Raw genomic sequence first — 25,720 nt, 5'->3', positions numbered from 1 at the left:
CATCAATAGATATTTTAGGCCACTGAAAAAACAATTTCATTGCTGCCTTTTCATCTTTCCCCACAGACTTTCTGGATCCATCTCAGGATGCTCAGGATGACAAAGGCAGACTAGAGTCTGTTTTTAATTTTTCTGCGCCTGGGAGAACTACCCTGGTTATGCCACAGTTCCCAGGTGGAGGCCTAGTAAACAGCAAGCAAAGACTGTGCAAAAAAAGTTGAAGGAATATGGACTACAAAATGACAGAGCTGTGTTTTGGAGCAGCCATGTGATCCAGAATAGGAGTTAGAAAGGAGAACTTGAAAGAAGTTGCCTAAGAATCCATTAGTACCTGACCTAATACAGAATTTGTGACTTCGGTGAATAGGTTGTGAGTTAGGAGTAATTGTGGGTCATTACTTTAAAGTTACTTTTGGATTACATCAGAGGCACAAAGATACCTTAGGGAAACTTTTAATTTTAGGAGAGATTTTTCTTAATCTTTCCTCAAGTCTTGAAAAACATGTAGAATTATTGGAGTCTGTCATTTCAAATCATATTTAGGCAGCTTTTATGTTCCCAGTAGGAGCTATTCCTGTCTAAGGGCTAACTAGAAACTTAAGCAATTAATTTAAATGGTACTGAGTATCCACTAGACAGTAACAGCTCCTGTTCTGATCTCACAGTTAGAAATTTACAATTTTAAATTTATTTAACTCAAATGGCGACTTTGTTATATGAATGTGCTTCTAGTGTGAAGGGTTACATAAAATAAAGTTGATCAGGCCCGCTACAATAAGTGAGAAGTAATAAAAATTAACATAGCTGCTTTTTTCAAGATACACAAATTCCAATGTTGTGATGTAATACTTTGCAAAAATCCTTAAAAAACAACTTGCTCTCTGTGTGGATCTCCATGTAGACCACCACTTCAGGGTATCAGAGTAAAACACTGACAAGCTGTATTTCTTAAAACTTCTCAAAAGAGAGGATATCAACTGTTTCTGGTGGTGGTGGTAGTAGTGAAATTGCTGATGTAATTGCTGATATGATGTTCTCTATATACAATTGATATATAGAGGAAAGATAGATGTGAGACAACCAGGTGTGAATGTACTTACATTCATCTTCTTGAGGTGTCTTCCATCTACACTGCAAATCATGTTCTGGAGACATGGCCATATATGAGAAACAGGTCTATAAGTGCTTGTACAAAAATTGGTAGAATTTGGCCGTTTAGATAAGAGCCATAACTGTGTGATTTCAGCAGCAGGAACACTGGTCTCTAAGGTGTAAAGATCTTTTGTTCCCTCTGTTCACCAAGAGGTTTATGTAACAGCTCTAGAAAGTATTGGTCTCAGCTCCGTACTCTTAAAATTGCATAGGACATTATGTGAATCCCACTAGCTTAGCAAAAAAAGATGATGACCTCAGCTTCATGCAGGAGTGTTTGGGAATTTCATCTTAAGAGATTCAACAAATCAGTGGTCGAATCAACACAAGAGAATCTGCCATCCTTGAGTCCAGTCTTCTAGAAAGCACAGTTTTCACTGGTAGATTTTTACTTTGTAGATATGAATGTTTAGGAGTTTATCTTTGTTATTGAATCTTTGTACACTGAAAAGTATTTACAGTGCAAACACTTTATAGCCCTGATTACACAGCAGCGTGGTGAATAGCTTTACACTGCTAATAAAAAAGGATGCTGATGCCAGAACCAGAGTTGAATTGAAATTCTTTACTTTGAATCTCACAGCCTTTCATGCTGTGAGTTAGTGCTTTACTAACAAGCCACAGGTGAACGCTTCAGGAGTGGATAAAACTGTGGTCCTGGGGGTGGTTTTGCAGCATTATACATTCACCCTACAGGGTACTGCATCTGTTGTATAATTAGCTGTTCTTTTTTATTTTTATAAATAGCCCTGAAATATGGCAGGCTGGCTTAACAGCAAGATGGGGAAAGAGAAAATATTAATGAGTAGTAATGAGGTGGCATTAGGCAGTCAGTACGGACAAAATATGAGCACGTTAGATGCTGTGTTGTTGAAGTAGGCTCTGTTTAAAAGAAAAGGAGGATGGGAACCTTACAGACTAAATTCCACTTTTCTTTTACAGAACAGGCAGCCCCCAGGAGAGCCTCCCCAATATGTTCTGCCAAAGTGCATCAGCACTGCTCAGGAGGCCTTTAAGAGTGGAAAAAAAAATTTCCATCCCTCTGCTCCCCAAGCCTGTTCCATTTCTGGCTCTCTGTTAAGGCTTCCAACCAAGGTGCTAACCCATATCTATTGCAATGGCAATGACTTTTTTCTCCCTTTTTGTGGATGTCTGCCCACCAGGAACTGGACTGAAACCAGCAGCTCATTTTGCATTGGCTGCCTGACAGCCATCAGATGGTAATGGTATCTGATCACTGCTGACCTGGGCCAGAATCAAACGTGTGACCCAGGGGTTAAAGCCTTGGTATTCTGTTAGCAATCCCACTGAGCTGGTGCTGAGGTGGGAGCTACTTGAATACAAACTGTCTGTCTATCATTAAAATGCATGTCAACATTGATTTTTAGTGGGAGTTTGTATTGCCCAAATTAGCAGTGTTAAGTACAGGTAAGTGACCAAGGGAAGTTGGCAGCTGAGATGATGACAAATACAGCTGGATGTGCAACTGTGTCCTCCTGTGCCTCACGCTGATGGTTTTTTTCAAAATGTTTCAGCCTCCCTGCAAAGTCTCTTAGAATGGATGTTTTCTAGACCTGGTTAAAGAAGCATTAGTTTTTAATCAAGAAAACGCAAAAAGCATTACATTTGGATATAGGTGTTTTTTCAGGCACTTGAAGGGGTGATGGGAATGTGCTGTTTCAGGGTGCCCATATGAACCCCTTATAACTGTTATGTTCTCCACGGTCCAATCTACAGTCATCTGTGGCACTCTGCAAAGTTTTCTAAAGCTGACAGTGATGAGATGTTCTGTGTCGCTGTTGCTCATTGTTTCTGGAATTGTTTCAGTTCCTTTCAGGTGTGGATGCCTGGTGTAAAATGTGCAGTGAAGGAGGGCTCCCCTCTGAGATGCAAGATCTGGAACTGGCCATCCATCACCATCAGACCCTGTATGAACAAGTAACACAGGCATACACAGAGGTATGTGTTTCCCAGAGGATTATGTGAGTATCTAAGTGATAAGATACTTAACAATGTTTGGGAGGTTGGCTTTTCCAAGTAAGATAGGTTTGTATTCCATTGTTGCAATTTTTTCAAAGAAGGAGTCAAATCTACCTTCTCCCAGGCTGTAGGATTCTGGGGAGTCACAGTAATCTTGTTGCAAGGGTGCACCAGGACAATCTAGGGGACAAACCCAAACACAAATGGAATCTGGAACTAGTGTTGGCACCCCAAAGAAGAACAGTTTCACTGCCTTTGCTGAAATGGAAACCCATTTTAGATGGCAGTAGCTTTACTCCTGTTGATTTCCTGTTGTGAATGAGTCATGACACAGGTACGTGAATGGGAACTGAGGATGACAAAGCTTCTTGTTTCAACATACAAAGTCACACTGTTCAGCTCTTGCTCTGTTCATCATATTCTTGGAAGAACATGTAGAATAAAATGCAGGAGAAAATTATTTGCTATTTGAGGGTTGGTGGTACACATATACGGTGAAGTTGTTCAGATACCATGAAAGTAAGTGATGTTAAATAGTAATCTCCTATTTTCTGAATAACTGGAAGAATTTGAGCGTTAATTATTAGAGCAATTCTGGATTGTAATCACAAAGATCAGTTCCTAATTCAGTACTCAGACAGGCTTCTCAGGAGCAGCGGCTTGTTTAAGTAAACACAGAACAGCCCAGTTGACGTCCAGTTACAACCATGAGTTTTATACATGTGTCTAGTCAGAAACTAAGGTTTTCTGTTGGCACTTAAAAATACTTCTAAAAAGTAAGTCCAATTGGGGTTAAATAAAAATAATGTTTAAAACTGGCATTTTGTTTAGAAGCCCCAGTCTTATTTTTTGTGAAAAGAAAATTGATTTAAAAAACAAAAGCAATTTTTAAAATGCATATTGCTTTTACTGATGCATCCTCGGAAAGCTACAAATTGTCACAGACACAGCTGTTTAATACATTTCCGTATTATTTCACTAATAAGCACATTTTTAAACAGTCTGTAGAACTGCCAGAGAGGTTACAGTCTGTTATTTCTGAAATGTTCATTCCTTTGACTACAGCTACATGGTGAGCTGAAAAGCCTAGATTAGACCTAAGGGTCCTGCCTCCTATCCACATGCCCATATCTCCAATGCAGACAATGCCTCTTGCCTGTAGAATTTAATGTCTTCCCTCAGAGCTCTCTATGATGGGATGAAAATGGTAGCTTTCTCTTTCTTTTATTTTCCTGCAGAGTCACTGAAAATCTGTTTTTACTTCTGTAATTGTAAGATATTTGAAATGGAATGCACGTTCCATGGAATAAACATCTAAATCTGGATATAGGGGCCTCTTCTGTTCTATTACATAGAAAAATGAAGCGTTTCACATACTCTGCAGGAACCCAAGAAGAAATGCCCAAGGAATTTTAGGAAAAAAAAAAATTCCACCTTACCGTGGTTATAGCCATAATTGTTTGCCTTTTTTCTTTATTGACCATGAGTGAAGCTCAAAAATAGTGAAAGCAGGGACCATGGGTCTGATATGCAATCCTCTTCTACCCCACTGGTAACACCAAAAAGGTTCTCTTTAGTCAGGCTTGAGCTATGTTGATGGTAACTTTTGTTCAGTGTGACTTGATTAACTGAATTTTACCGTCTGTTCCCAGAGGCATGATACATTTGCTCTAAAGACCCATTTTTTTCCTAGTGCAAATTGTAGCTGTTTCACAGGTGGCATCATTACTCTAGTCACTGGCAAAGTTTTGGAGGTATTGCTGACCCAATATATATATGATGTTTACAGATTATAGCTTATTCACTACTTATGCATACAACTTCCATGGAGATTATTGCATTAGCGCAATAAAATCTAGCTTTTTTGGTTAACTCAAGGACACACAATGTCTTACAGAAACGTTTACATACAGCCCACCCTATCCCTTTTCCCATCATGAAGTCAAAATGCAGGAATATCACCAAATGACAGGAGTATGTACATATCACATGATGAGTTAAACCTTTCCAGAAACTCCAGGCAATTTTGTACTTTTCAAAATAAGTGAGAAATGGTCAAATTTGCTTTGACAAACACAGCACTGGCACTTAGACATCCTAGGGGCTGCAAGTTATGCTGGGTGTAGATCCATTAATCTTGAAGACTTTTGCAGCACTTTTTAAAAATTTATCGTAAGTGATGCTTGTGACCTTGCACAGTCCCTGAAAAACTCAGAAGAATCAAATGAAAAGAGATTGTTTTATTTTTTGCAATTCTAAGAACATGGAAATGACTGGAAGAGCACAGCATGTAGCTCCTCCATTTGTGAAGCTGTTCCCTTCCTTTCTGTAAATTGCGCATTGCTGAGCTCTGAAAGCACAAATCTTCTGTGCCCCTTGATTGAGAATGCAGTAATATTCACAACAAAAATACTTCCAGGAAGGAAACTTTTTAAACCAAAGAAGTGCAGAGCTGCAGGAGACATGAAGTCCTGGAATATATAAGTATTTTTGCAAATATAGAGCACCACTGGTTATCTGTTTGTCACTGTGCTGCTTGCCATGTATTTATTGTACATTTCATCCAGCATGACAGGACAAGCCTGTAAGTTGGAGAGCAGGAGAACATTTCTAATAGCCTCTAATTTGTGTTAATGATTATTAGCAGGACAACTCAAGCACCTGGTGCCTGGTATTTATCTCTAGCTGTGCAGAGAATGACTGGAAGGCTATGCCCATCAGGGAAGAACCATAACTTGTAATCTCTGAGGTTTTTTAGGTAGACAACAGGAACAAATAACTCATGGAATAGATAAAAGCCTAAATCCTGTAGAAGAAGCAAGGAGTCAGAGAGAATGCAGAAGTGCACTTGTCTCTCTTCCTCCTCCTCCTCACAGTGTGAGTCTAGGAGATTGTCTCAGCTCCTGTCTCAGCTTTGGATGAAGCAGGTGCATATACAAAAATTGCTGTAACACCAGCCAGGGACAGATGTGGACCAACTGTAAAACCAAAAGCCAGTACCAGGACAGTAGTGAACTCACATGGTGAATTTAGCCAGTGAAAAGTGAGTTCCAGGTCTAAGAAGCTGCTCCCAATCGTGTGCATGGCCGTGGTTTCCTGTTCACGGTGATTAGATTGTTGCTGATTATCTTCTCCCAGATACAATAGCATGTCGTATGCCTTTTCTTCCCTGTACGAATGCTTCTTCTTCCTGCCTAGCAGCTATTGCCACCTCTATAAAGTTGCTAAGGTAACACCTGTGCCTCGGTGTGCCCTGCTAAAATCCCCAGCATCTCCACTGTGCACTGCTGCTGGCAAGTGCGACTGTTCCTTCTGCGGCCCCAGCAGGCTTCAGCATGTGCAAATTGTTCCAGCTGGTCCTCAGCAGCAACTGAATTTGAGTATGGAATGCCTCTCCCTGTGGACTCTCCATTTACTTCCTGATCTAATTCCAAGTTACCCTGAATATTTAAAAAAATCCCCAAGGATCTGCCGAAGCCCACCTAGTAGCCACCAAGTATGATGAGATTTGACTCCCAGTTTTGCCAGTATAAATCACAAAGGCTCTCTTCATTTCTCTGCAATTGCACCAGACATATGCTGCTGTAACAGACTGCAATGTAGCATGGCTTGCCAAAAGACTCAGTTTGGGATTAATGGGTATTTGCTACATTTGAACAAGCAATTTATAATACAGATATAAGTGAGACTTGAAAAATCCTTGAGAAATGTTTAACTTAGACTGATAATGCTCAAAATCCAACCTGGATGGAAAGTGTTCTTTAGACTGTTCTCTAGCAAGGTTGGTGATTATGATTGCATAGAAATGAAAACACTTTTCAGAAAATCTTGTCATGCCACTGTAGTTTGTTTCAGAAGGAAAGTGGACTGGGAAAATAACATATTCCAATAATGTCCTTATTTAGTGTTTCTGTTGATCAAAATATTCTAATGTTGTACTCTGCAGTTGAAAAATATTTCAAAAACATTTTTAGAGAATTAATATTTACATGCACTTATTAATAATGTTTGTTGGGATTATTTTTTTGTTGTTGTTCCACTTTTCATTTTGCCCCTGCAATATGAAAGTGCTCCAGAAACGTTCCAGGAAAAAAAAAAGCTGGCATTCTATTTTTTAATTCCCCAATGCCTTTGCATCTGAAAACGTGTTTTAATATGCACGAAAAAGGTTACATACATGCAGAAGGCTTTCTATTTGCCAACAAACTTTGTAGGCCATTGAAAATGGAGGCTATAGATGCATCTGAGCTATCCTGGGAAAGAGAAGAATCGCTACCATATACTAATTTATTTTTCACTGTCACTGAATGAAGTATAGAATCAGAATGTCACACTTCTGAATGTATATTCATACTTAGTAATCCTACGAAGAAAGGACTCTCCCATACTGTACAGAATATGACTGACTCTACCATCTGTGGTTTTCTTAAAATGCCACCTCCTCACAAAAAATAGGCCTGCTATTGCAAATGCCACCTGTCATCAGCTAGTGCACGTCAAGAGTGTTCGGTGCCCGAGTGTCAGAACATAACGCAGCCTTGGGATCTCTGGTTCCATGCAGCCCCAGCAGCACAGTATCTGTGCTCCTGCTGAGTGGCACTGGAGGCCCACCAGGAAGCAAAGGTAGGCACTGCATGTGCAAGTACAAGTCAAAAAGAGATGTTACAAGGTCTTTCTTCCTTTTTGACTAAAGGAAAAGATATGAGGGAAGAAGAATCAGCTAGACTGTTCTCTCTCAGCTCTTGGATGTTTGAGTACCAGAGCAGTGAAGTAGATGTGTTTCTTCACACAGGTGAGCCAGGATGGGAAAGCTTTGTTGGATGTCTTACAGCGTCCCTTGAGCCCTGGGAACTCTGAATCCCTCACTGCTACTGCAAATTACTCCAAGGCTGTTCACCAGGTGTTGGATGTGGTACATGAAGTCCTGCATCACCAGCGGCGCCTAGAGAGCATCTGGCAACACCGAAAGGTCCGGCTACATCAGAGGCTGCAACTCTGCGTTTTCCAGCAGGATGTTCAACAGGTAATGCCATTACTAAAGGAGGTAAAGAATGGTCTTTTATTTGCAGACATAAAGATTGTTTGGTGCCTTATCTGGAGGATATTGTCACAACCAAGATTTCGTGCGCAGCTTTGCCTGTGCTGGAACCAGGCTGAAATACTAATGCACCTTTCAGTATCTCTCAGTTTCACATTGAAGTCATCAGTCAGTCCACTGATTATTGATCAATCCATTCCCCAAGGGAATGTGACACTCTTTTCAGTGGTTAATTTGTCACAAGTGAGCAATTAGCTGTAGGTACTCTGCTGTTTTTGAGAAAACAGCGTTTACTAGAAAAAGAAGGATTTCAAGTGTAAAAAGCAATCGAACCATGGTATATTTCATCTTCTTGTGTGGAGGCAATACAGATACAGACCTTTCAGTGGCGATGCTTAGGTGATCTTTACATTATTTCCATTTGTGGAGGGCAGGTACCTGTACTATGAGTTTGCTGGCTCAAATGAACTACACACCCCAATGTACGTAGCCCACCTCACAGAAACGGAGTTCATACCGTACAGGCTTGCCTCTTAGAATTCAGGCTCCAGGGAAATAAAATTTCTGTCAAAAAGAAATCCTTTTGAGTACAATCACAACAGTGTAACTGATAGTAAGAATGAGATGCCATTTTCATAGCTGCTAAATATGCAAACACAATCAACAGATGTTACAGGACTCTGCTCATTCCTCAGGGTGTGGTTTGTTTATGGGCCCCTGTACAGCCTGAAACAGATGTTGGTGGCAATATGGTACTTGCTTTAAATGAAGAGGCTGAATGCTCTAATCGTGTTTATGGAGCATTCTAATGTCCCTGGGGTTCTTTATGTCAGTGCCTTCCTCCCAGTGAAACATGAGGTGGAGATGGAGCGACAAAGCTGTCACAGGCAAAATAGATGTGAACCAGCAAGGAAGGGGGACAGGCCACTTGTATGCAGCATGTGTACATTTGTGGTCCTGTTAGTGCCATAGTTAAAGTGCACCAGCACAGACAGAACTGTGGCTGTAGATATCCTTCACAAATACGTGTGACCATTTCTTTGGCAGACTTGAGAAGTTTGCTAAAATTTATACCTGCTCATTTTTTCCCATGAAACCACACAAGTATTCATGCCATATATATAATTAAAACTGAGATTTAATGTAACAGATGCTTAATTTAAGCAACTTCACTTTCATTATGTACCAGCAAACGTACTGCATGGTAATGAAATTCATAAGCCATATATTAAATAGAGCACCTACTTGGAATTCAGCTAGAATGCTCTGCAAACTTTCTCAACTTTGATATATTATCTTAATACAATTTTGGGGTTAAAATCTTAAAAACCAAGGCATTGTAAATTCTGGTATTTTTACATTTTATCCAACTGCGGTATATAATGTCCATAGGTACCCATATTAGCTATGTATTCTTCATCCGCTAGGGTTACTTACACTTTCGTTCAATACCTCCACTCCAAAGCTTTCTTTTCCATCTTTTGAAATCAGTAGCAGTGCTTAAGAGGTGCATTCAGGAAACACATTCAGACTTCTACTTCCTGCTTAATGCAGGGCAACGAGACTGTCACTGGTTTTCAAAAAGTACAGGTCTTTTGTGTGTAATCTGACTTCTGGTGAGGGGGGGGAAACAAGCAGTAAGAGTTGCTGGATTCCAATCGATTTAGAAAGCATCACTCTGTGTGAGTTCTGTTGGCAGCAATCTTTCCAAATTTTTCTCTTAATGGGTAGTTATTATCTGGGAAACAACAGCTTAATGACAGACGTGCTTCTGTCCCAGCACACACTTCCATCCCTTTGTCCTACTTAGAAAGTAGAGAGGAAGAGATGAATCATTCTGTTCACTAAACATCTGTACTATTCAAAATGAATGCTTTGTAACTCATAAGTGAAATTAGCAGCTAAACAGAAATATGAAGTGTAGATTCCATGAGGAGGAGGAAGATCAGGAAGATCTCTGAGCATGCTTTTTGGTTTGTGGTTGTTTTTTTTTTTGTTTTTTTTTTTGCTTGTTGATTTGATTTTGTTTTGGAAGTAATCACTTCCTATGTATCTGTCGTGCAGTTCTTATTATGCTTGCTTTTTTAAATAGCTATCAGCTGGCAGGTGAAGCTGTCTACTAGTAAGTTGTCTGCTAGCCAAAGTAACATCTGCCTTATCAATATTTAATAACTTTTAACTAGCTTCTTCCTGGTTCAAATCAAAAAAGGTATGTGGGAGAACAAATCCTGAAAAGAGAGGCCTGAATTTAATAGAAATTGCTGTCTTCTAGACTGGCAGTGATACAGTGTAGTTTCTCAAAGGAAGAGTTCCTCTTTCCTTTCCACCCATCTTCAAATTTAAGCTTACCACTGTGCATGTCCCATGGTTCACCCTCTCCAGGGTTGGCTAATGCAGTGAAAAATTCAGGTGGAAGATGATCTGTCAGACCTTACACTCACTCAACTTCTTCATCTCTACCTTTCTCTTCATGCCAGCTGTTCTGCATCAATCTTGTCCTAAAAGCAGATGTGAACAGGAACTAGATTTGTTATGTTTCATGCTTCTAGTACAGATTCCAGGATTATTTTGCATGTTCTTGCTCTATGCTTAACTGCATTAATAGTTTTTAGTAAAGACAGATCTCTGAGAATCTTTTGGATCCTGAGAGATCAATTATTTTTCATTTAACTACTCTAATTAGACTTGACAGAAGGTTCAAATACTTAGTCATGCAATGTCAAGTTTCCATAAGTTTTGCGAAACTGGGTAGCAGGATGAAAGTTTTATGTCGTCCAGGTGTGTCCTTTGGACTGGATTAAAGGGTTATTCTGTGTTAGACAGGGCTTGTTCACTTCATTCTTGATATCTTCTACAATATTTGCAAGGCCAGAGTACACACTGCATGCATTGCTAGCAGGTCAGGGCAGTGTTCTGAGATAATCTCCCACTGACAAGGAAATCCTTTTGACTGTAATTTGGTTTCAGTTTGAACTGCACAAAACCTGAAAACATTGAAAATGATAAATTAAAAGAAACAAAAGTAACTCCTATTTTGAGAAAGAATGTATCTGTACAGTCAAGTTGTAACCAAAATAGAAGTTGTGGTATAGAAAAAAAGTTTAAACAAACACTGTGGATTGCCAAGTTACAAGTATAAGAAATGTTATGCTATAAAATGTCATTAAAATAATCACTACCTCACACCATCAGACATTTTCCAAGATTATTTGCTGTTAAATCTATATGTAAATACAATGATATCAGTTTGCACATGTGAACAAAGGTAAATACTGGTGTACTAAGAACTATGAGTTATGAACATATAGCATTTTAAAGAAGGGAAGAAAATAAATGGAGTGAAACTGCATTTGCAGCCTTCACAGGAAATGGAGCACCATTCACACAATAGAAATAGCAGATTAGACAATTTGTGAGCTGTTATGAGGCTCTACGCAGGCATAAACTGACAAGGAACTCTTTTAACACCAGAAGTATTTAGGATCATTATAAAAAGAAATGTTGGATTGCCAACTGTGTAAAATACTTCATTGCTTCTCTTGTTTTTCAGAAGTTCTCTATCATTTCAGATAGGGAAGAGCTGTGCTGTTTGATCCCTTAACACAGCTGTGGGAGGAGGTGCTGAGATTCTGTCTTACAAGGGAGGAAAAAAATCCCTTTGACATTCATACTGTTATTCTGTAATTGCTGCAGATGCTTTAGCCCATTTATGGTAGCTTTTTCTTTTTGTCCCCCTCTGTTCTGGGTCTTCTGCTTCTCCAGACTACTTACCAGCAAATTTACACCATTTCAATTTCTGTTGAAAATTGAAATTGTTCTAATGTTGTCTCCAATTTTGCCTGCTTTGCCCTGTTACATCTTGATTTACCCTGTCTGCCTTGGCATGTGTCTCTCCACTTTAATATGTTCCCTTTGCACTCTTGAACACCAACAGTGTAAAATAGCAAGGCACAACGAGTGTTGTACCATAAGCAGATGTTATTGAACAGCCTTAGAAATAACTGTAGTAAGTTTATAACATTGTTCTTCACTCCATTGCCTTCCCCTATCCCCTTGGTTTAATATAGGCAAGAATTTTGTCTGAATTCTCTCACTTCATAAACTCATTCAAATGAAGCTGTAAAGCCCAAAGCATACCTATTAAAGTAGAAGAAAAATGGAGACCTATCAGATGCATTATTGAAATGGTCTGTGCATGCCTTGAAGTTGGTATTTTAAGGCACTTTGATGGTAGAATAGTCAAACTGCTGCTCTTATTCTGCAGGCGTCGTTCCTTCTTGTGGAAGTTCTTGGTCTTTCCACCCATCTGTGTATGCACAGACACCAACACCCTGCCTGACACAGCCAACCTTATTCTCTACAGATTCACATTCTACAGACTCACGTGTTTCTCACATTGCTGGTGCTGCTTCCTTCTTGCTTCACTTTGGTTGTGATGATTTCCTGTAAAGGAGGAGCTGGAAAATAGGTGGATGTAGAGGTCCTGTCTGTACTGGTGTTTTTTGGCTTTGTACAATGTCTTGATTTAGCTGGGGTGGTTCTGCATGGAAAAAGGAGACATGCACCTCGTGCCAGATGAAGACTCGCAGTAAGCCACAGGATGTCCATCACTAATAAACCCTTATTAGCAAGTGGGTACCAGTATACTAAGAAAGCAAGGACTGTTGCCATACCAGTTGTAGTGATGTGTCAAAGCCCTTTTGTTATTAAAGAAGGTCAAGCTAGACCAGAATCAGGTTCATCTGGGTTTCTCTAAATTTGTAGATCGTTGGCCTCATGCCCAGAGACATTAATGAGCATAGCTTTGGTTTCCTTGTGTGGTTATCTGCCTCTGGTGATGGATAAAAAGGCCATGTGGCCACACTGATATCATTACATTTACCAGCTGCCATTGTTGTGGGAGACTGCAAAGTATTGCAGAGGAAAGGCTGTCTCTCTTCATAACCAAGCACTTTAACTTGTAACATGTCTGGCTTTTACTGGCCGAGAAAACAGATCATTCCCTGTTCCTGCCCTGCTTCACTTGTATGGAGAAAAATGTCCTGCCAACATCTATCTGCCTCCATACACTGTCCAAAAACACTGAATACTTCATGTGATGTGTGTGATGTACATAGTCCATTTGCAGAAGAATGCTGGGATGTTTGTGGCACAGTTCATGATTCATTTAGCTTTCACACAAGATTTTAGAGGATTAGGTCTGTACATCCCCCACATATGCATGTGGACAATCAGTTGTTTTGATCACTTCAAGGCAATGACTTCTCCAAAATTCTGTATTTTTCTATCACAGTTTGTCACAGTTTGTTTCAAAGGAAGAAATCAGACTATATGTCTCCTTTTATGCTTTGTTAATAATAAGTACCTTCACTGAGCCTTGTAAAACAATAGATTTATTTGTAAACAAGAGCAAAGTAAAAAGAACATTAGAGTCAAGTCAAGATTATATTTACTGCCATATGACTTCAGCTACAGCACCCTGCAAAAACACGTCACTGCTCTCTGCGCCATCTGAGCAGATTTAGCTTGTAAATTACTACCACTGACAGATAAATAATTAAAACATTAGAAGCATCCTAGAGAATTTTCACAGCCCCTTTGGTAAATTTATCAACTAATGAAATGCACTTAGTTTGTCATTCAAATGTTTGAATTGTCAAAGCATTACTGCCATACTTTCTCTGAGCTTACAAGGTATATGTGATCTTACCATCCATATGGTTGCAGTGGTACCTGATGGTGAGGAAAGGTTGAACTCTTGTTGTACTGTACCAAAGAATTAATGAAAAAAGGAACTCAGGAGTCAATACTGGTAAAACTACCTGGCAACCTTGTCCCAGTGGGAAGTGACAGAAGAAAATAATCTTTTGTCACCCGAGACCAAGAGATAAATAAATAACACTGCTTTTACAAACCTTGCTCTTCCAGATAATGGTTGAGGCCAAAGTGTCCACACCTAGTTTATTATCTAATATAAATATCTCACCACAGAATTTGGTAGATCACAGTAAAACTTTTACCTACATATCTCTAAATGGCTAACTTAATAAGATGTGCACATGCTTACAAATCCACATTATATCCTTAACGGCCTCTTTCTTGGTGCTTGTCTGGTGTATTATTTATGCCATAAACAACAGTAAGTCTGTAGTAAAATGATTTTTGTTTGTTTGTTTCCATCCCCTTTTTGTCACAGACCATGCAATAAAATATCTTGGCAACTGCTTCCCTAGAGCAATTTTCATTCCATTCTTTTGTTCCTGCCAAAGGAACTGGCACCTTTTCAGGCTGTATGAGTGCAAGTCCAGGCAATGAAGAGGTTTGTGGCCCCACTCATCTTCTGAAGAGGGCTGACAAGTAACCAACGCTGTCACTGACTTGAAAGTGAAGTGGTACTGATTAGTATCCTGCAGATCCTATGAAATGAACTAATAATAACATGGCCATTTAAATAACACAAGGCTTTGTGTTTCTGTCCTGGTAGTCACACTTGTACCCTCTAACCAGTGATCAGTGTCTCATGTAAGAACAACTCAGATGTCTTAAGAAAGCAGCCCAAGAAGTTAATTTCTTTAAATACTTCAAACTCACATGAGAGAGCAAACTGTGTTCTGAACTTCTGACAACATTTATAACAGTATCATATATATCAGTATTATACTTTTTGTGCCAAAAGTATTTACAAAGAAATATGGGTTTAAGCAATTACATTTTCATTTAATGATATTTTTTTCAGGAAATTCCTTAAGGCTTGTTGATTAACAGTACTGTATCCTCTGCAAAATTTGATTTAAAGTGTAACTTGAAATTATCTGGAATCAACCTTTTATCTTTTTTACTCTATATAGTTATTAAGCCAAGTAGACAATTGTTCTTTGTGCTTTTGAGGAGTCACTGATTAAAAAATAATAATGATCACTTTTTAATTTCTACACAGAGCAGAAGCACTAGGGATATCAAACTTCAGGGGCCAGCTTCAGTTACTAACTGAAGTTTACTTAGTATTGATGTAAGAGCAGTGCAAGAACACTTTGATGAGCTCCACAGCTGTCTTGGGAAATAGGATCTGAAGAAATCTGAACCAGCCAGCTTGATCTCTGAACCTACTTAAGTGAGAAGAGGAACAGAAAAAAAATAATCCTTTGTGCCCCCTAAACTGTTTTTCTTGTTTAGGATACTGTCTGTCCTTTAAGACACAGTCCTTACAGATGGTCTGTTTTGCTGCTTTCTGAACTGGAAAAGTTTGGATTCTTACTAAGAGTTTAGGAATCTCTAAGAAGGCCTTCCAGAAACTCTTGAAAATCCTGCTGACTCCTCCAGGCTTTGAATCTACCTCATAGCAAATGGAGAGGATGCAACATGTTGTATGAACAAATGGAAAAGATGATATAATAATACAGTTACCTCTCAGGAGGTAGAGGCAGCTCTCCGTGGTCTGGATTTATCCTGCCTGTCTTTAAGAACGTAACTGAATCATCCAAGTCAGGAGCCTAATGCATAGTCTCCTTTTATAGTCAGTGGAGAGACACTGGCATCTTCAGGGAATGACTCAGTCTGTCTAAGATCTGAATTGTACTGTGGATACTCTTTCTGTCAGGGGAAATAATGAGAAAGTAGGCTCTCCAGGGAGGTCCTTCAGTTTGATATTACCTGGTGTTGGGTGAGATGAAATAGGATGCAGGAGACCAATCCTGTGTGGTGCTGAGCACTTCTAGCCACCATGCCAGGCCATTCAGTGCCTGTCTGATCCAGGGTTCACTCTGTAGCAAACTTGAGAAGTCAGTCCTAGGGAAAGTGCTAAAATTTGCTGTTGTTATGCTCGAGCAGAATCATCCGCCTTATATAGCATATCCTCGTTGTTTAGTTCTATACCCAGATTGTTTGCATGTCAGCATCCCTGAAAATACGATGTTTAGTTTATTGTTTTTGAAAGGCATCATTGGCTCCCATTGTCATGGCAAAAGGGGAGGAAAGAATCAGGCTCGTCTGTTACTGATTAGGCCTACAAAAATAGTAGGGCTGCAGTGGTGAAGGAAGAAAAATAATTTTCTCCAGAAATATATATATATTTTTGAAAGCAATTGCTAGAATGAGTAATTGTCACTAAGGGTACAGAGAAAAAATAAGGTCTCTGAATAAACATAAGCTGGAATGCTAGAAGGCTTTTCCTCCTGCAACTTTAAGAAGTAACAATAACAGTAGTACTTCTTGCTTGTTGTGGTTTCTTTCATCTCAGGATTATGGGTCTTCTGAAAGGTTGATGCTAAGCGACTTGCCAAAGGTCACTGAAACCTTCATGGCCAGAACTCCTCATGTCAGGATGTCTGATTCACAAATCCTTGCTCTAAACCTTCAAAGTCATTGCTAGTCCAGTTTTACCCCTGAAGAGAATGTCTTACGGGATTTATTTAGACTATGTAAAAATGAAATATGGGTCTGTTATGCTAAGAAATAAATATGCTATTTTGGGCATTGGTTTAGGAGTCTAAAATAGTCTTTCTTTTCTACTCCATTTGTTTCCCGTGATCTTTCCTTCCAATTACCTCCTCACATGATCTCCCAGCCTTTTCATGATTCTGTCTGTCACTCAGTGATCAATCCTCTTTCATATTGCTTTTGACTGATGGCCAACAAAAGGTATTTTCATTAAAGTGAGAAAACAACTAGCCAGACAACAAAGAGGATAATGATAGCTAGTTGCTGAAGTATAACTATAACGATTTCACGGTGTTTTCCTGCATGGGGCAGCTGCTCAGCCAGCTGGTTACTTTCTGCCTCTGGCAATGACCTGCGCTCACAATTTGAGATTATTATGTCTTACTGTGTAGCGAGGCCCAATTTAGGTTGAGCTGATCTGGCACCATGACCTGTTTGTGCTAGCTGTTCCTCTCCAGGCCAGTCATTCTCACTACTTCTCACTTCTAGCAGCTCTACCTCAACCCGTGTCACAAACTGCTTTTTCTAGCTCTGCTCCATATAACTGTGCTCTGTGCTCCTGTTGGCTGTACCTTAAGTAGCGTCCCTACCCAAACAACTTGATTGAAAAGTTCTGGTATTTCTGTCCTTGGAAGTCAGTTTGTGTACCATCTAAGTCTGAACACAATGCTTTAGCTCACAGGAGACTTTTAAGCAACTACTTTTGTTTCATATTCCTCACAGGGAGCTCTTACAACAAAGCCTCTTGTTTGCTTTTTAAAGTTGTAATCTTTGGATTGCAGTTCTGGAAGCTATTGCCTAGGCTGGGGTGACCCCCAGGCACATTTTAGAACTGGTAGGCCCAAACTCCTGTATACTATTACAAATATAAACTTTCTTTTATGCTATGATTCCCTTTTTAAAAAAAATGTCCTTCAAACATAAAAACCATGTAAAACAAACATATTTCATGCCTGTCCACTGGTCTTTTATATTTCTCCTCCTGTTGGTCTGACAGTTCTTTACTTGTTTCTTCTTCCTGCCTTTTGGAGTTTTTTGGATGGGGGACATGTGTCGAGGGATGGAGAAAATTACTTTTATTTTTGGCTTCAGCCACAAAAACCATTTTGACCTTGAGATAGTTTCCTTCCCAAACCAGCATGAAAAGTTAGGGAAAAAAAATCACAAAACAAAAACAAATCAATAATCACTTCTTTTTTTTCTTTTTTTTTTTTTTCCTTTTTTTTTTTTTCTCTATAACAAAAGGTAATTTTTAAAAAATCAGAATGTATTTGGGGTGTTGCTTTTGCTTGCTTGCTAGCCTCCTCAGGTTTTTTAAAGTGTTATGTGGTGTCAGGAAACAAGAAGAGCAGTAAGTTCAGGATGAGGGGAGAGGGGATGCTATATGCTGGGAGACACAACCCACCCCTCACCCCCACCCAAAAAAAAAAAAAAAAAAAAAGAAAAGAAAAGAAAGAAAGGAATGAGTTTTTTTCACGGAAGACTTCACGTGTGAGGAAAGTGATTTTTTCATTAAATGAGATGCTCATGGGAAGTCCCCAACCACTTCTGGGCCTTGCTCTGCCCATGACTCACACATCTGGAGTCCTTCAAGTGTCTTTTCTCTCCTGAACAGTTGAAGGTTGTTCCTTGCTGAAAGAGCTTTTCATAAGTCTCATCCTGCTTGCACATAAATCTTAGTTTATTTTTGCATCATCTCAACCAGTCTGCCAGGGGACTTAGGGCTCAGCATCCATTTGTTTGCCTCCCCACAAACAGCTCCTCATTGCCGTTATCCGCAGCCTCCTTTGATCAGTCTGTAAGGTCATTGGCCCTTCACCCTTCAAAACCCTCGTAAGATCCATTTCTGCAGTGACCTTTGGAAGAAATCAGCCATATGATTATGGGTAGGTTACACAGCAATGCAAATGTCCTGAGCTTTTTATTTTCAGTTCTGTTGTGTCTTTCACACTGAGTGTTTGGCTCAGCATGGAGCCTGTATGCCACATGCCAAACTTCTCACACATCTCAGCAACTCAGCCCTTTCCCCGCTTATTTGCAGCACCGAGCTGTGACTTCTCTGTTCAGGGAGACCATGTGTCATATGCAGCTGGTTGGCCTGAGCAGTGACTGACCGACAGGCAGTGTGAGCAGAAGGGATGCTGTGGTGCCAGTGTGAGTCCCTGAGCGGGACCCTGTGGTAGAAAAGCCCTGCTGGGAGGCCAACCCCCAAAGGCAGCCTTGTGCTGCCGTCCTGTCTACCCTGGGCACAGCCTGATGCACAGAATATCTCAAACTGGGAGAAAACATTTGAGGAGTTAGGTTAATTGTTTAAAAGACAAACAAGTGATGTTAGAAAAGTCTCTGATAGTTGGGAACTGCCAGGATGGAGAAGAGCCACTCCTGGCATTCAGGGCGCTTCTTATTTGTACTCAGGTTTTGCCTCAAGTTTCAAACCAGGTCAGAGCCCCATGGAGGAAAGGTGTTTTCCAATGTGGTGGCACAAAACCCAGCCCCATGGGGCTCTGACCCTGGCAAGGGTGTTTGAGGCTGCTGCAGTGCTGTACCTTTTTGCATAGTTTTTCTGTTACTGAGACAACACTACGTACCAAGACCCATTTATCCCAGTTGGAGGTTGTTCTCATACTAAACTTGTCTGTTCTGGGATTATAAGCCTGGTTAAATGAAGATGATTAAATCGTCTGCTCCCAACAGTAACCTAAGCAGAACTTTATTTAATATTCTGGTCGATCAGCAGGTTTCTCTACGGCGAAGCAGACAACTCAGCACAGTGAGGGTTGTCAACATTAGGCCTGGAGCATAGTGCTTGCATTAAAGACTGCTCTGTCGTGAAGCTCATCTTTGCTTTATCAGTCCTTTCTATTTGTTCATTGGCTTTAAACATCTTATTTAGTAACAGTTCAGGTGGGTTGATACTATCAAGCTGTCGATGGTACCATCTTAATCCATGTCTAAATTCACAGTGCAGTCCAGGTTAGTAGCAGGTCCAGACAGTGTCCCAGAGCACCAAAATTAGAAGCCAGTCACGTAGGTAGTTCCTTTCCTACAGAGTAAATGAGGAGTTGTTACCCAAGGTAGGTGCCTAACCCTGCTTACCATTACACTATTCCACTTCTGCCTACGCTAACAGTTATGCTCTGGTTACAGCTGAAAAACATGTAGTAAATATGTCCTCCAGTAGTTTTGTTTCCTCTCTTAAAGCCTTTAGGCACATTTGTCACTGACAGAGTTAAAATCAACTGCTCTATTTACATACTCGAGGTTAATGTACTTTTCTAAAGAGTTCATGACAGTCCTTTGGTCCCTCCTGTGTATGTGCTGTATTTCTTTAGGGACATTTTACATTTTGGACAGTCCCACTGAGAAAAAAACAAATTAAGTGAATATATGCAAGGAATCTACTTTGCAAGCCATAGTGGGCTACTCTTAAAAATGATAATAATAATAAAATTAATAATCTCTTCAGGATCAGATGCTTTCCCTCACAAACATGAAAATCAGCACTGGGCAATTAGCTGTGATGTTAGCAGTTAATAATAACTTCTGTCAACACCTTGGAGGTCTAAATCATAACTGCCTATCAAAAATCCAAATCAGCTGGGTCCTGCAGGTGTCTCTATTTACTATCAGGACTGCAAGTGCTGATTTTCTGTTCTGCTCTGATGCCAGAGAGGTCACATACGAGTTACTGGAGGGGGGGTATTACTGAGGAATTGAAAAAGGCCCTAGTATGGTTGTAGCATAGTCTGAGCACTGTTAACTGTTTCTTTAGAGCTCTCTCTTCTGTGGATCAGCTGGCTCTCTGGCTCTTTGGGGGATGATGTGCAGGAGGACTTGAGCTTCTGGCACTGTGTCTATGCCATTAGGGTTTGTGATCATCATGAGACCTATGATTTCTCTGTCTGTGTTGTTGGTTCTTATTTAGGCTCCAGGAATCTGCACTTGCAGCAATAACTGAGCTCAGTCCTTTTGCTTCTGGGATGTCCTAATCCTACTTCAGAGCATGTGAGGAGGACCCTGGGTTTGGGCCAGGTGTTTCTCTTCTTGAGAGAGCTCCAAACCGCATTCTAAAATGGTGGAAACAACAGCAATGGAGGATGAGAGATTGCTTGAGTAAAAAATTAACAACTTTTCAGATTGCCTTTGCTTCAATGTCTACTCTGCCTGGCACATTTTTCTTCCCATCCTCTTGAGCTGAGAGGGGCCCAGGGTGTTCTTTCAGGAAACTCTGACTATGTCTAAGCAAACAGCCTGAGGTCTGAGGGAGCCAGACCTAAGAGTGTAGCTGGGCCCAACCTTGGCTGACCTGGTGGTTGTGCCCTGAAAAACTGGTCTGAGAGGGCAAATGTGGGACGGGAAATGGGGACCTGGGGAAAGTGAAGTAGCCACTAAGCCTTAGGAGGAGTGAAATCTGTTCAAACTAGTGCTACAAACAGCAACAACCAAAACCTAGCTGCTCTAGGTAAGAAATTATTTCTGTATTTCTGCATATTACCCTTGATAGGAGATTGACATCAATTAGTTGTATTGCTAATTCATCGTGCTACAGTTAAGTGCCAGGTATGTTTCCTAAGCATTGGAGAAAAGGCTCACCAACAGCAACACCAGCAGCGTAATTGCAAAAGAAAAAAAATCTACCCACAAGCCTTGAGAAGCCTCATGCAGAGCACAGCAGCATCTTTCTGTGCTGATGCAGAGCACATTTTCTGTGTCTTGTACAGAAGGAACATGCACAAATGTCGTTATTTATAGCTTCTCCACCCCCACATAGCTTTGAAAACTTGCTGTAAAAGAAGTTAGCATTTAAAGAATACAACAGAGGGTTTTTTTTAACCTGATGATTTTTTTTTCCTTTTTTTATTTCCTTAAAAACAATATTCTGGGAACATTAGAAACAAGCCAGGCATCAAGGAAGAAACATTAGTTCTTCGTTTGTCTGTCTATTGTTCTCTTACTTGGAATGTTTTTAGAGAGGCAGTTTCCAAATTTTATCAAGTAAAACATTTGATCAAGAAAATGAAAGATAAGTGGGATGCATTTGATGAATGGGAGCCTTACCAAAGGAAAGCAGCATTAAGTTGAAGGAAACCCTTCCTCATGGTAAGAGAAGCATGTGTTCACACTCCCTTGTGGAGAGCTTGTAGCCTAGATGACCACATTCAGTGAAAGAGCAAGTTGAGGCTGCATGACCTCCGTCACTGCTCAGAGGAAATGGGCAAGTACTGTACTCAAAATGCCCAGCCTACACCCAACCAACTCTGCCAAAGCCCTGAATTAAATGTGCTGTTCCCAAGAGACACATGACTAAATGCTGCATCTCCCTAATTACCAGGGCTGGGATCAGCTCTCTCCTTTACGTGAAGTGAAGGTGGATGGTGCCAGAACACATCACATTCTCACTTATCCAAACACTTGTCAGTTTTAAACCATCAGAATATGGTTATAGATGTGAAAGGCTTGGGTGAAGAACTGTACAAGTATAAAATGGCAATCTGTAGAAAGCAGTGACAGTTATTTTTGCCATGTAAGTCTGTGAAAAGGTAAGGAGTTAAGTTGGAGCTGCTTCCCCTCCTGAAGTGAGCAGCCCTCTTCCTCCATGGGAGGGCAGCATACATGGAGCAGGCAAGAATATTTTTGACTGTTGTACAGTTCTACGCTCATCTCAAGTCTCTCGGAGTGAGATAGGGGTGGAAATGGAAGAACAACACCCTGGCAAGGCCTGAAGCAGCAAGGAATGAGACTGCTAGAAAAGATAACAGTCTTGTTGGTGCTCAGGCCACAGCACTGCAGGACATATTTAGGATGTCTTCACTTAGTCATGCTGTTAACTTTTGAACCCTTTTACAACTAATTCTTTTTGCACACTTGTGCATTAGAAGCTGCTAAGAAGAAGACAGCCAGGGAGAGTTTTTCTGGAGTGATTTCCAGTGCAGGAGATGTTGATGAACAAGGGATTGTGTTGCAGGGACAGACATGGCTGGCCAAACTCTTACGGTCCTGCTTCCAGATGGGTTTGTAAACATAGGGTAGCTATGGGTGTTGGAAGCAGTGAGGAGTCTGGAGTCTCCGCGTGTATTTTCACTTATTGAGGACGTTCTGGTACCTATTTGTCTCTTTTATATTTGTTGTCCCATATTTCAGTAGTTGTATAATTTACTGAAGTACATTCATTAGTATCAGCTGTGCTATGCAAGGCTGTCACTACTATAAAGAGCAGAACATGGATGTCCTGCTTTTGGCAAAACAGTATTTTATTTTTTTAACCACTGAGGTTATATTTTGTTGTTAAAATGAGAAACTGTGCAGAGGTGAACCTTTCACATAGTGTCCAGGAAACTCATAAAAACACCTACGATCTGATTTCATGGGGACTTGTTTTTCTGGTTGAATGTAGACAAGGGAATAGAAGAAGTTTTTTTAATGTTGTAATTGGCTCTGCATTTAATCCTCCTTGTTAATTTAGTTGCTCTATGCAGCAGAATAATACTGATAGGTCTGTAAGGTTGCTTTTCCTTCCAAGGGTAAAAGGGACTGCATGGCTTTTCTTTTTGAAAAGACCTCTTTAATTATGTGGTGGTATTTGGAATAACTACAATTAGAGGAGAAAAGCAGGGAGTGATTAAAAAATCATACTTAATAGCAGCTGCATTAGTTCTTTGGCTTTTGAAAGAGATGCAGGCATGGCTTGATACATATTTACCAGATGCTGTTGTGGTGAAAAGGAAGGGCAAAATGGAGATGACAAACTTCTGAGTGACTTCAGGAAAGGTTGTCTGTTGTATCATTTTGAGAGTGACCTTCATTGACAAAAGACTGAGGAAGTATCAAAATTTGTATTTGTTGTCCAGTCCTAACACCCAGTCCTAAGAGTATGTTAATCAGTGTAGCTCTGATGACTCAATTACACCTTCTCTACAAAAAGTTAAAAAAAAAAAAAAAAAAAAAATCAACAACAAAAGAACAGAATCCCCAGACCTCAGATTGCTTCATTTGTGTGATAGCAGAATGCACCAATTAGGTCTCAAGCCAATTTGAAAGAAGTAACATGTATGACCACCTAAGATGAATCAAATAAAGACAAAGCTGGTTGGCTGGCACATTATTTTCTGAAGATGAATTAGTTATGGACATATAAATAGGTCAAGCTACGGTGTTTCAGATTTTATAGATATATGTTCAGCAATTAGGTATTTATACTGCCGTGAATTTGGAGCAATTTTCAGCTGATTTTATAGCCCTGCTTTCAAATTGATTGTCTGCTTATTTGTGTGTAGCAGCCATTATGTTGTTTGCTATTTACGATATTTTAGTGTGTTCAAGTATTGGAAAAGGTTTCTAGAATCCCAACCAGATTTAGAGCCACATATTGCTAGAGGCTGCAAAAACTTAAAATAAAGGCAGCTTTCACTCCAAACACTTTCTCTGTCAGCCTCACTTGTTTTGACTGTAAGTGTGGTTAATGTCATTTTACAAATGAGAATGGAGGCAGGGAAGTTGAGTCATTTGCTGAACTGCAGTGCTGGGCATTGAACCAAATTGCTTAAATTCCAGTCTACTTTTGATATGAAATCCTTGTTGCTTTTTGCTTATTTCTTAAAGCTCTCAAATGATTTGGCATGATTAGCCAAACAGAGTGAGCAGAGTAAGGCACTGTTGCCTTCCTCCACAACAAAACTCCATTAGCAGAGCTGTATCTGTACATTAGGAGTGCACTTATCCACATTAGCCTATATGCAGCTTGTAACATGCTGTCAGAGGAACTAAATTTGTTCAGAAGTTGCTAAATGGGACATAGAATGTGGGGTTGAAGTGTGTGTTTGGAGGCTTGGATTCTGCTGGATGAATAATTAGCCCCTGCCTATCTTTTACAAACATGGGGTCTTTATCAATATTTACTGAAGTCAGTTGAAATTTTGCTGAGGATTTTGGTGGGAGCAAGATCTAAGTTTTAGTGTCAGATTTAGATATTTCTGAATTTAAAAATAATGGCATGAGAGCCAAAATGATGGTTCCACTTTTAAAAATGAGGCATGATCAAACTTTATTTCTCTTCTTTAAAAAAAATGTTTTTAAAGATACTGTATCACTAATGTAAAATTATAATGAAAGAGGTGGAAAAAAGGAGCTCTGTTTTAATTGGGATGGAGAAACCACAAGTGCAATGGCTGACTTTTGTTTAGGGTTTTATTATAAACCATTAATAATGGCAGGAAAAGCCAGAGGATAAGTTCCTTTGTATTTTGGTGTATTTTCTCAGCTAGACCTTTACTTGACGTTACCCTGCTGTGACAGGGCCAGGGATAGGAGAGAAAAGAAATCTATTTTCAGCTATGATTTGGAATGCAACAAAGAAACTATGTTTTAATTGAAATCAGACTTGGTGTGCATTTTAGTCATTAAAGAGGATTAGGATATATTAAGTCTCCTTGAGTCGTTGTGGGTTTGGGAGAACTTTTTTTTTTTTTTTTTTAAATTTCTTCTGATTCTTGGTGTTTGTTCTTTCTTTGCTGGTGCTGACACAAAATTCTCCTGGAGGGCCTGGTAGCAGACCAGGGGTTGGGCTGCCCATGCCAGCCTGCACGGAACGATGTTATCCAGGAGCAGATATAATTGCAGTGGATAGAAGTTGACAGTCACACAGTGGCTACCGCCTTCACAGAGATGCAGCGCTCCCCCTGGCAAATGTGTATATTTTATCCTCGGAGGCCTTTTCCTTTTACCTCCCAAGGAAGGAGTGGTTTGTGGGTATCCTGAGAACACATATACTTTGAATTGTATTGCTCATAAATCCACATATGCTGTGCAGTTTCTAGTACTTCTACTGTAAGAAAATGAGTTATCTTCTGCCACAACATTCTTTGTCATATCAGCAAATTCCAGCTCAGCCAGTAAGTGTTGTTAAATAGGCTTGTATGATTTTGAAGGGCTTTGACAGAAGAGATCAGATTTTGTTGCTGTGCAGTAGAACAAAACATTTACAATAATCTTTGGATATAAAGTCTCTATGAAAGCGCGATTTGAAACATGAACCCTTTAACTACACTTCCTGGTTACAAAATGCATGGTTGGCAAGGGCAGGGTTTTGAAATGGGGATTTCAGACAAACAAGGCCTT

At 40.0% G+C, this 25,720-nt stretch overlaps 1 protein-coding gene and 1 long non-coding RNA gene across 4 annotated transcripts in view; one reads left to right on the top strand and one right to left on the bottom strand.

The window, feature by feature from the left end:
- The window catches only part of KALRN (kalirin RhoGEF kinase), a 496,625-nt gene that overhangs the window by 237,565 nt on the left and 233,340 nt on the right, over positions 1-25,720 (top strand). For all 3 annotated transcript variants that reach the window (XM_084524614.1, XM_084524615.1, XM_084524616.1), the window contains 2 exons: positions 2,980-3,111; positions 7,925-8,155. In XM_084524614.1, the coding sequence (XP_084380740.1) occupies positions 2,980-3,111; positions 7,925-8,155 (363 nt within the window). The remainder of the gene's footprint in view (positions 1-2,979; positions 3,112-7,924; positions 8,156-25,720) is intronic.
- Positions 19,292-21,757, bottom strand: LOC311439198. The gene is made up of 2 exons (XR_014694583.1): positions 21,665-21,757; positions 19,292-19,649 (listed from the first exon to the last, which is right to left on the bottom strand). It is a non-coding gene; the product is annotated as an uncharacterized lncRNA (long non-coding RNA).

This window comes from Aythya ferina (genome assembly GCF_964211825.1).
Source record: "Aythya ferina genome assembly, chromosome: 6".
Lineage (NCBI taxonomy): Eukaryota > Metazoa > Chordata > Aves > Anseriformes > Anatidae > Aythya > Aythya ferina.
This window is presented reverse-complemented; position numbering and strand designations above follow the sequence as displayed.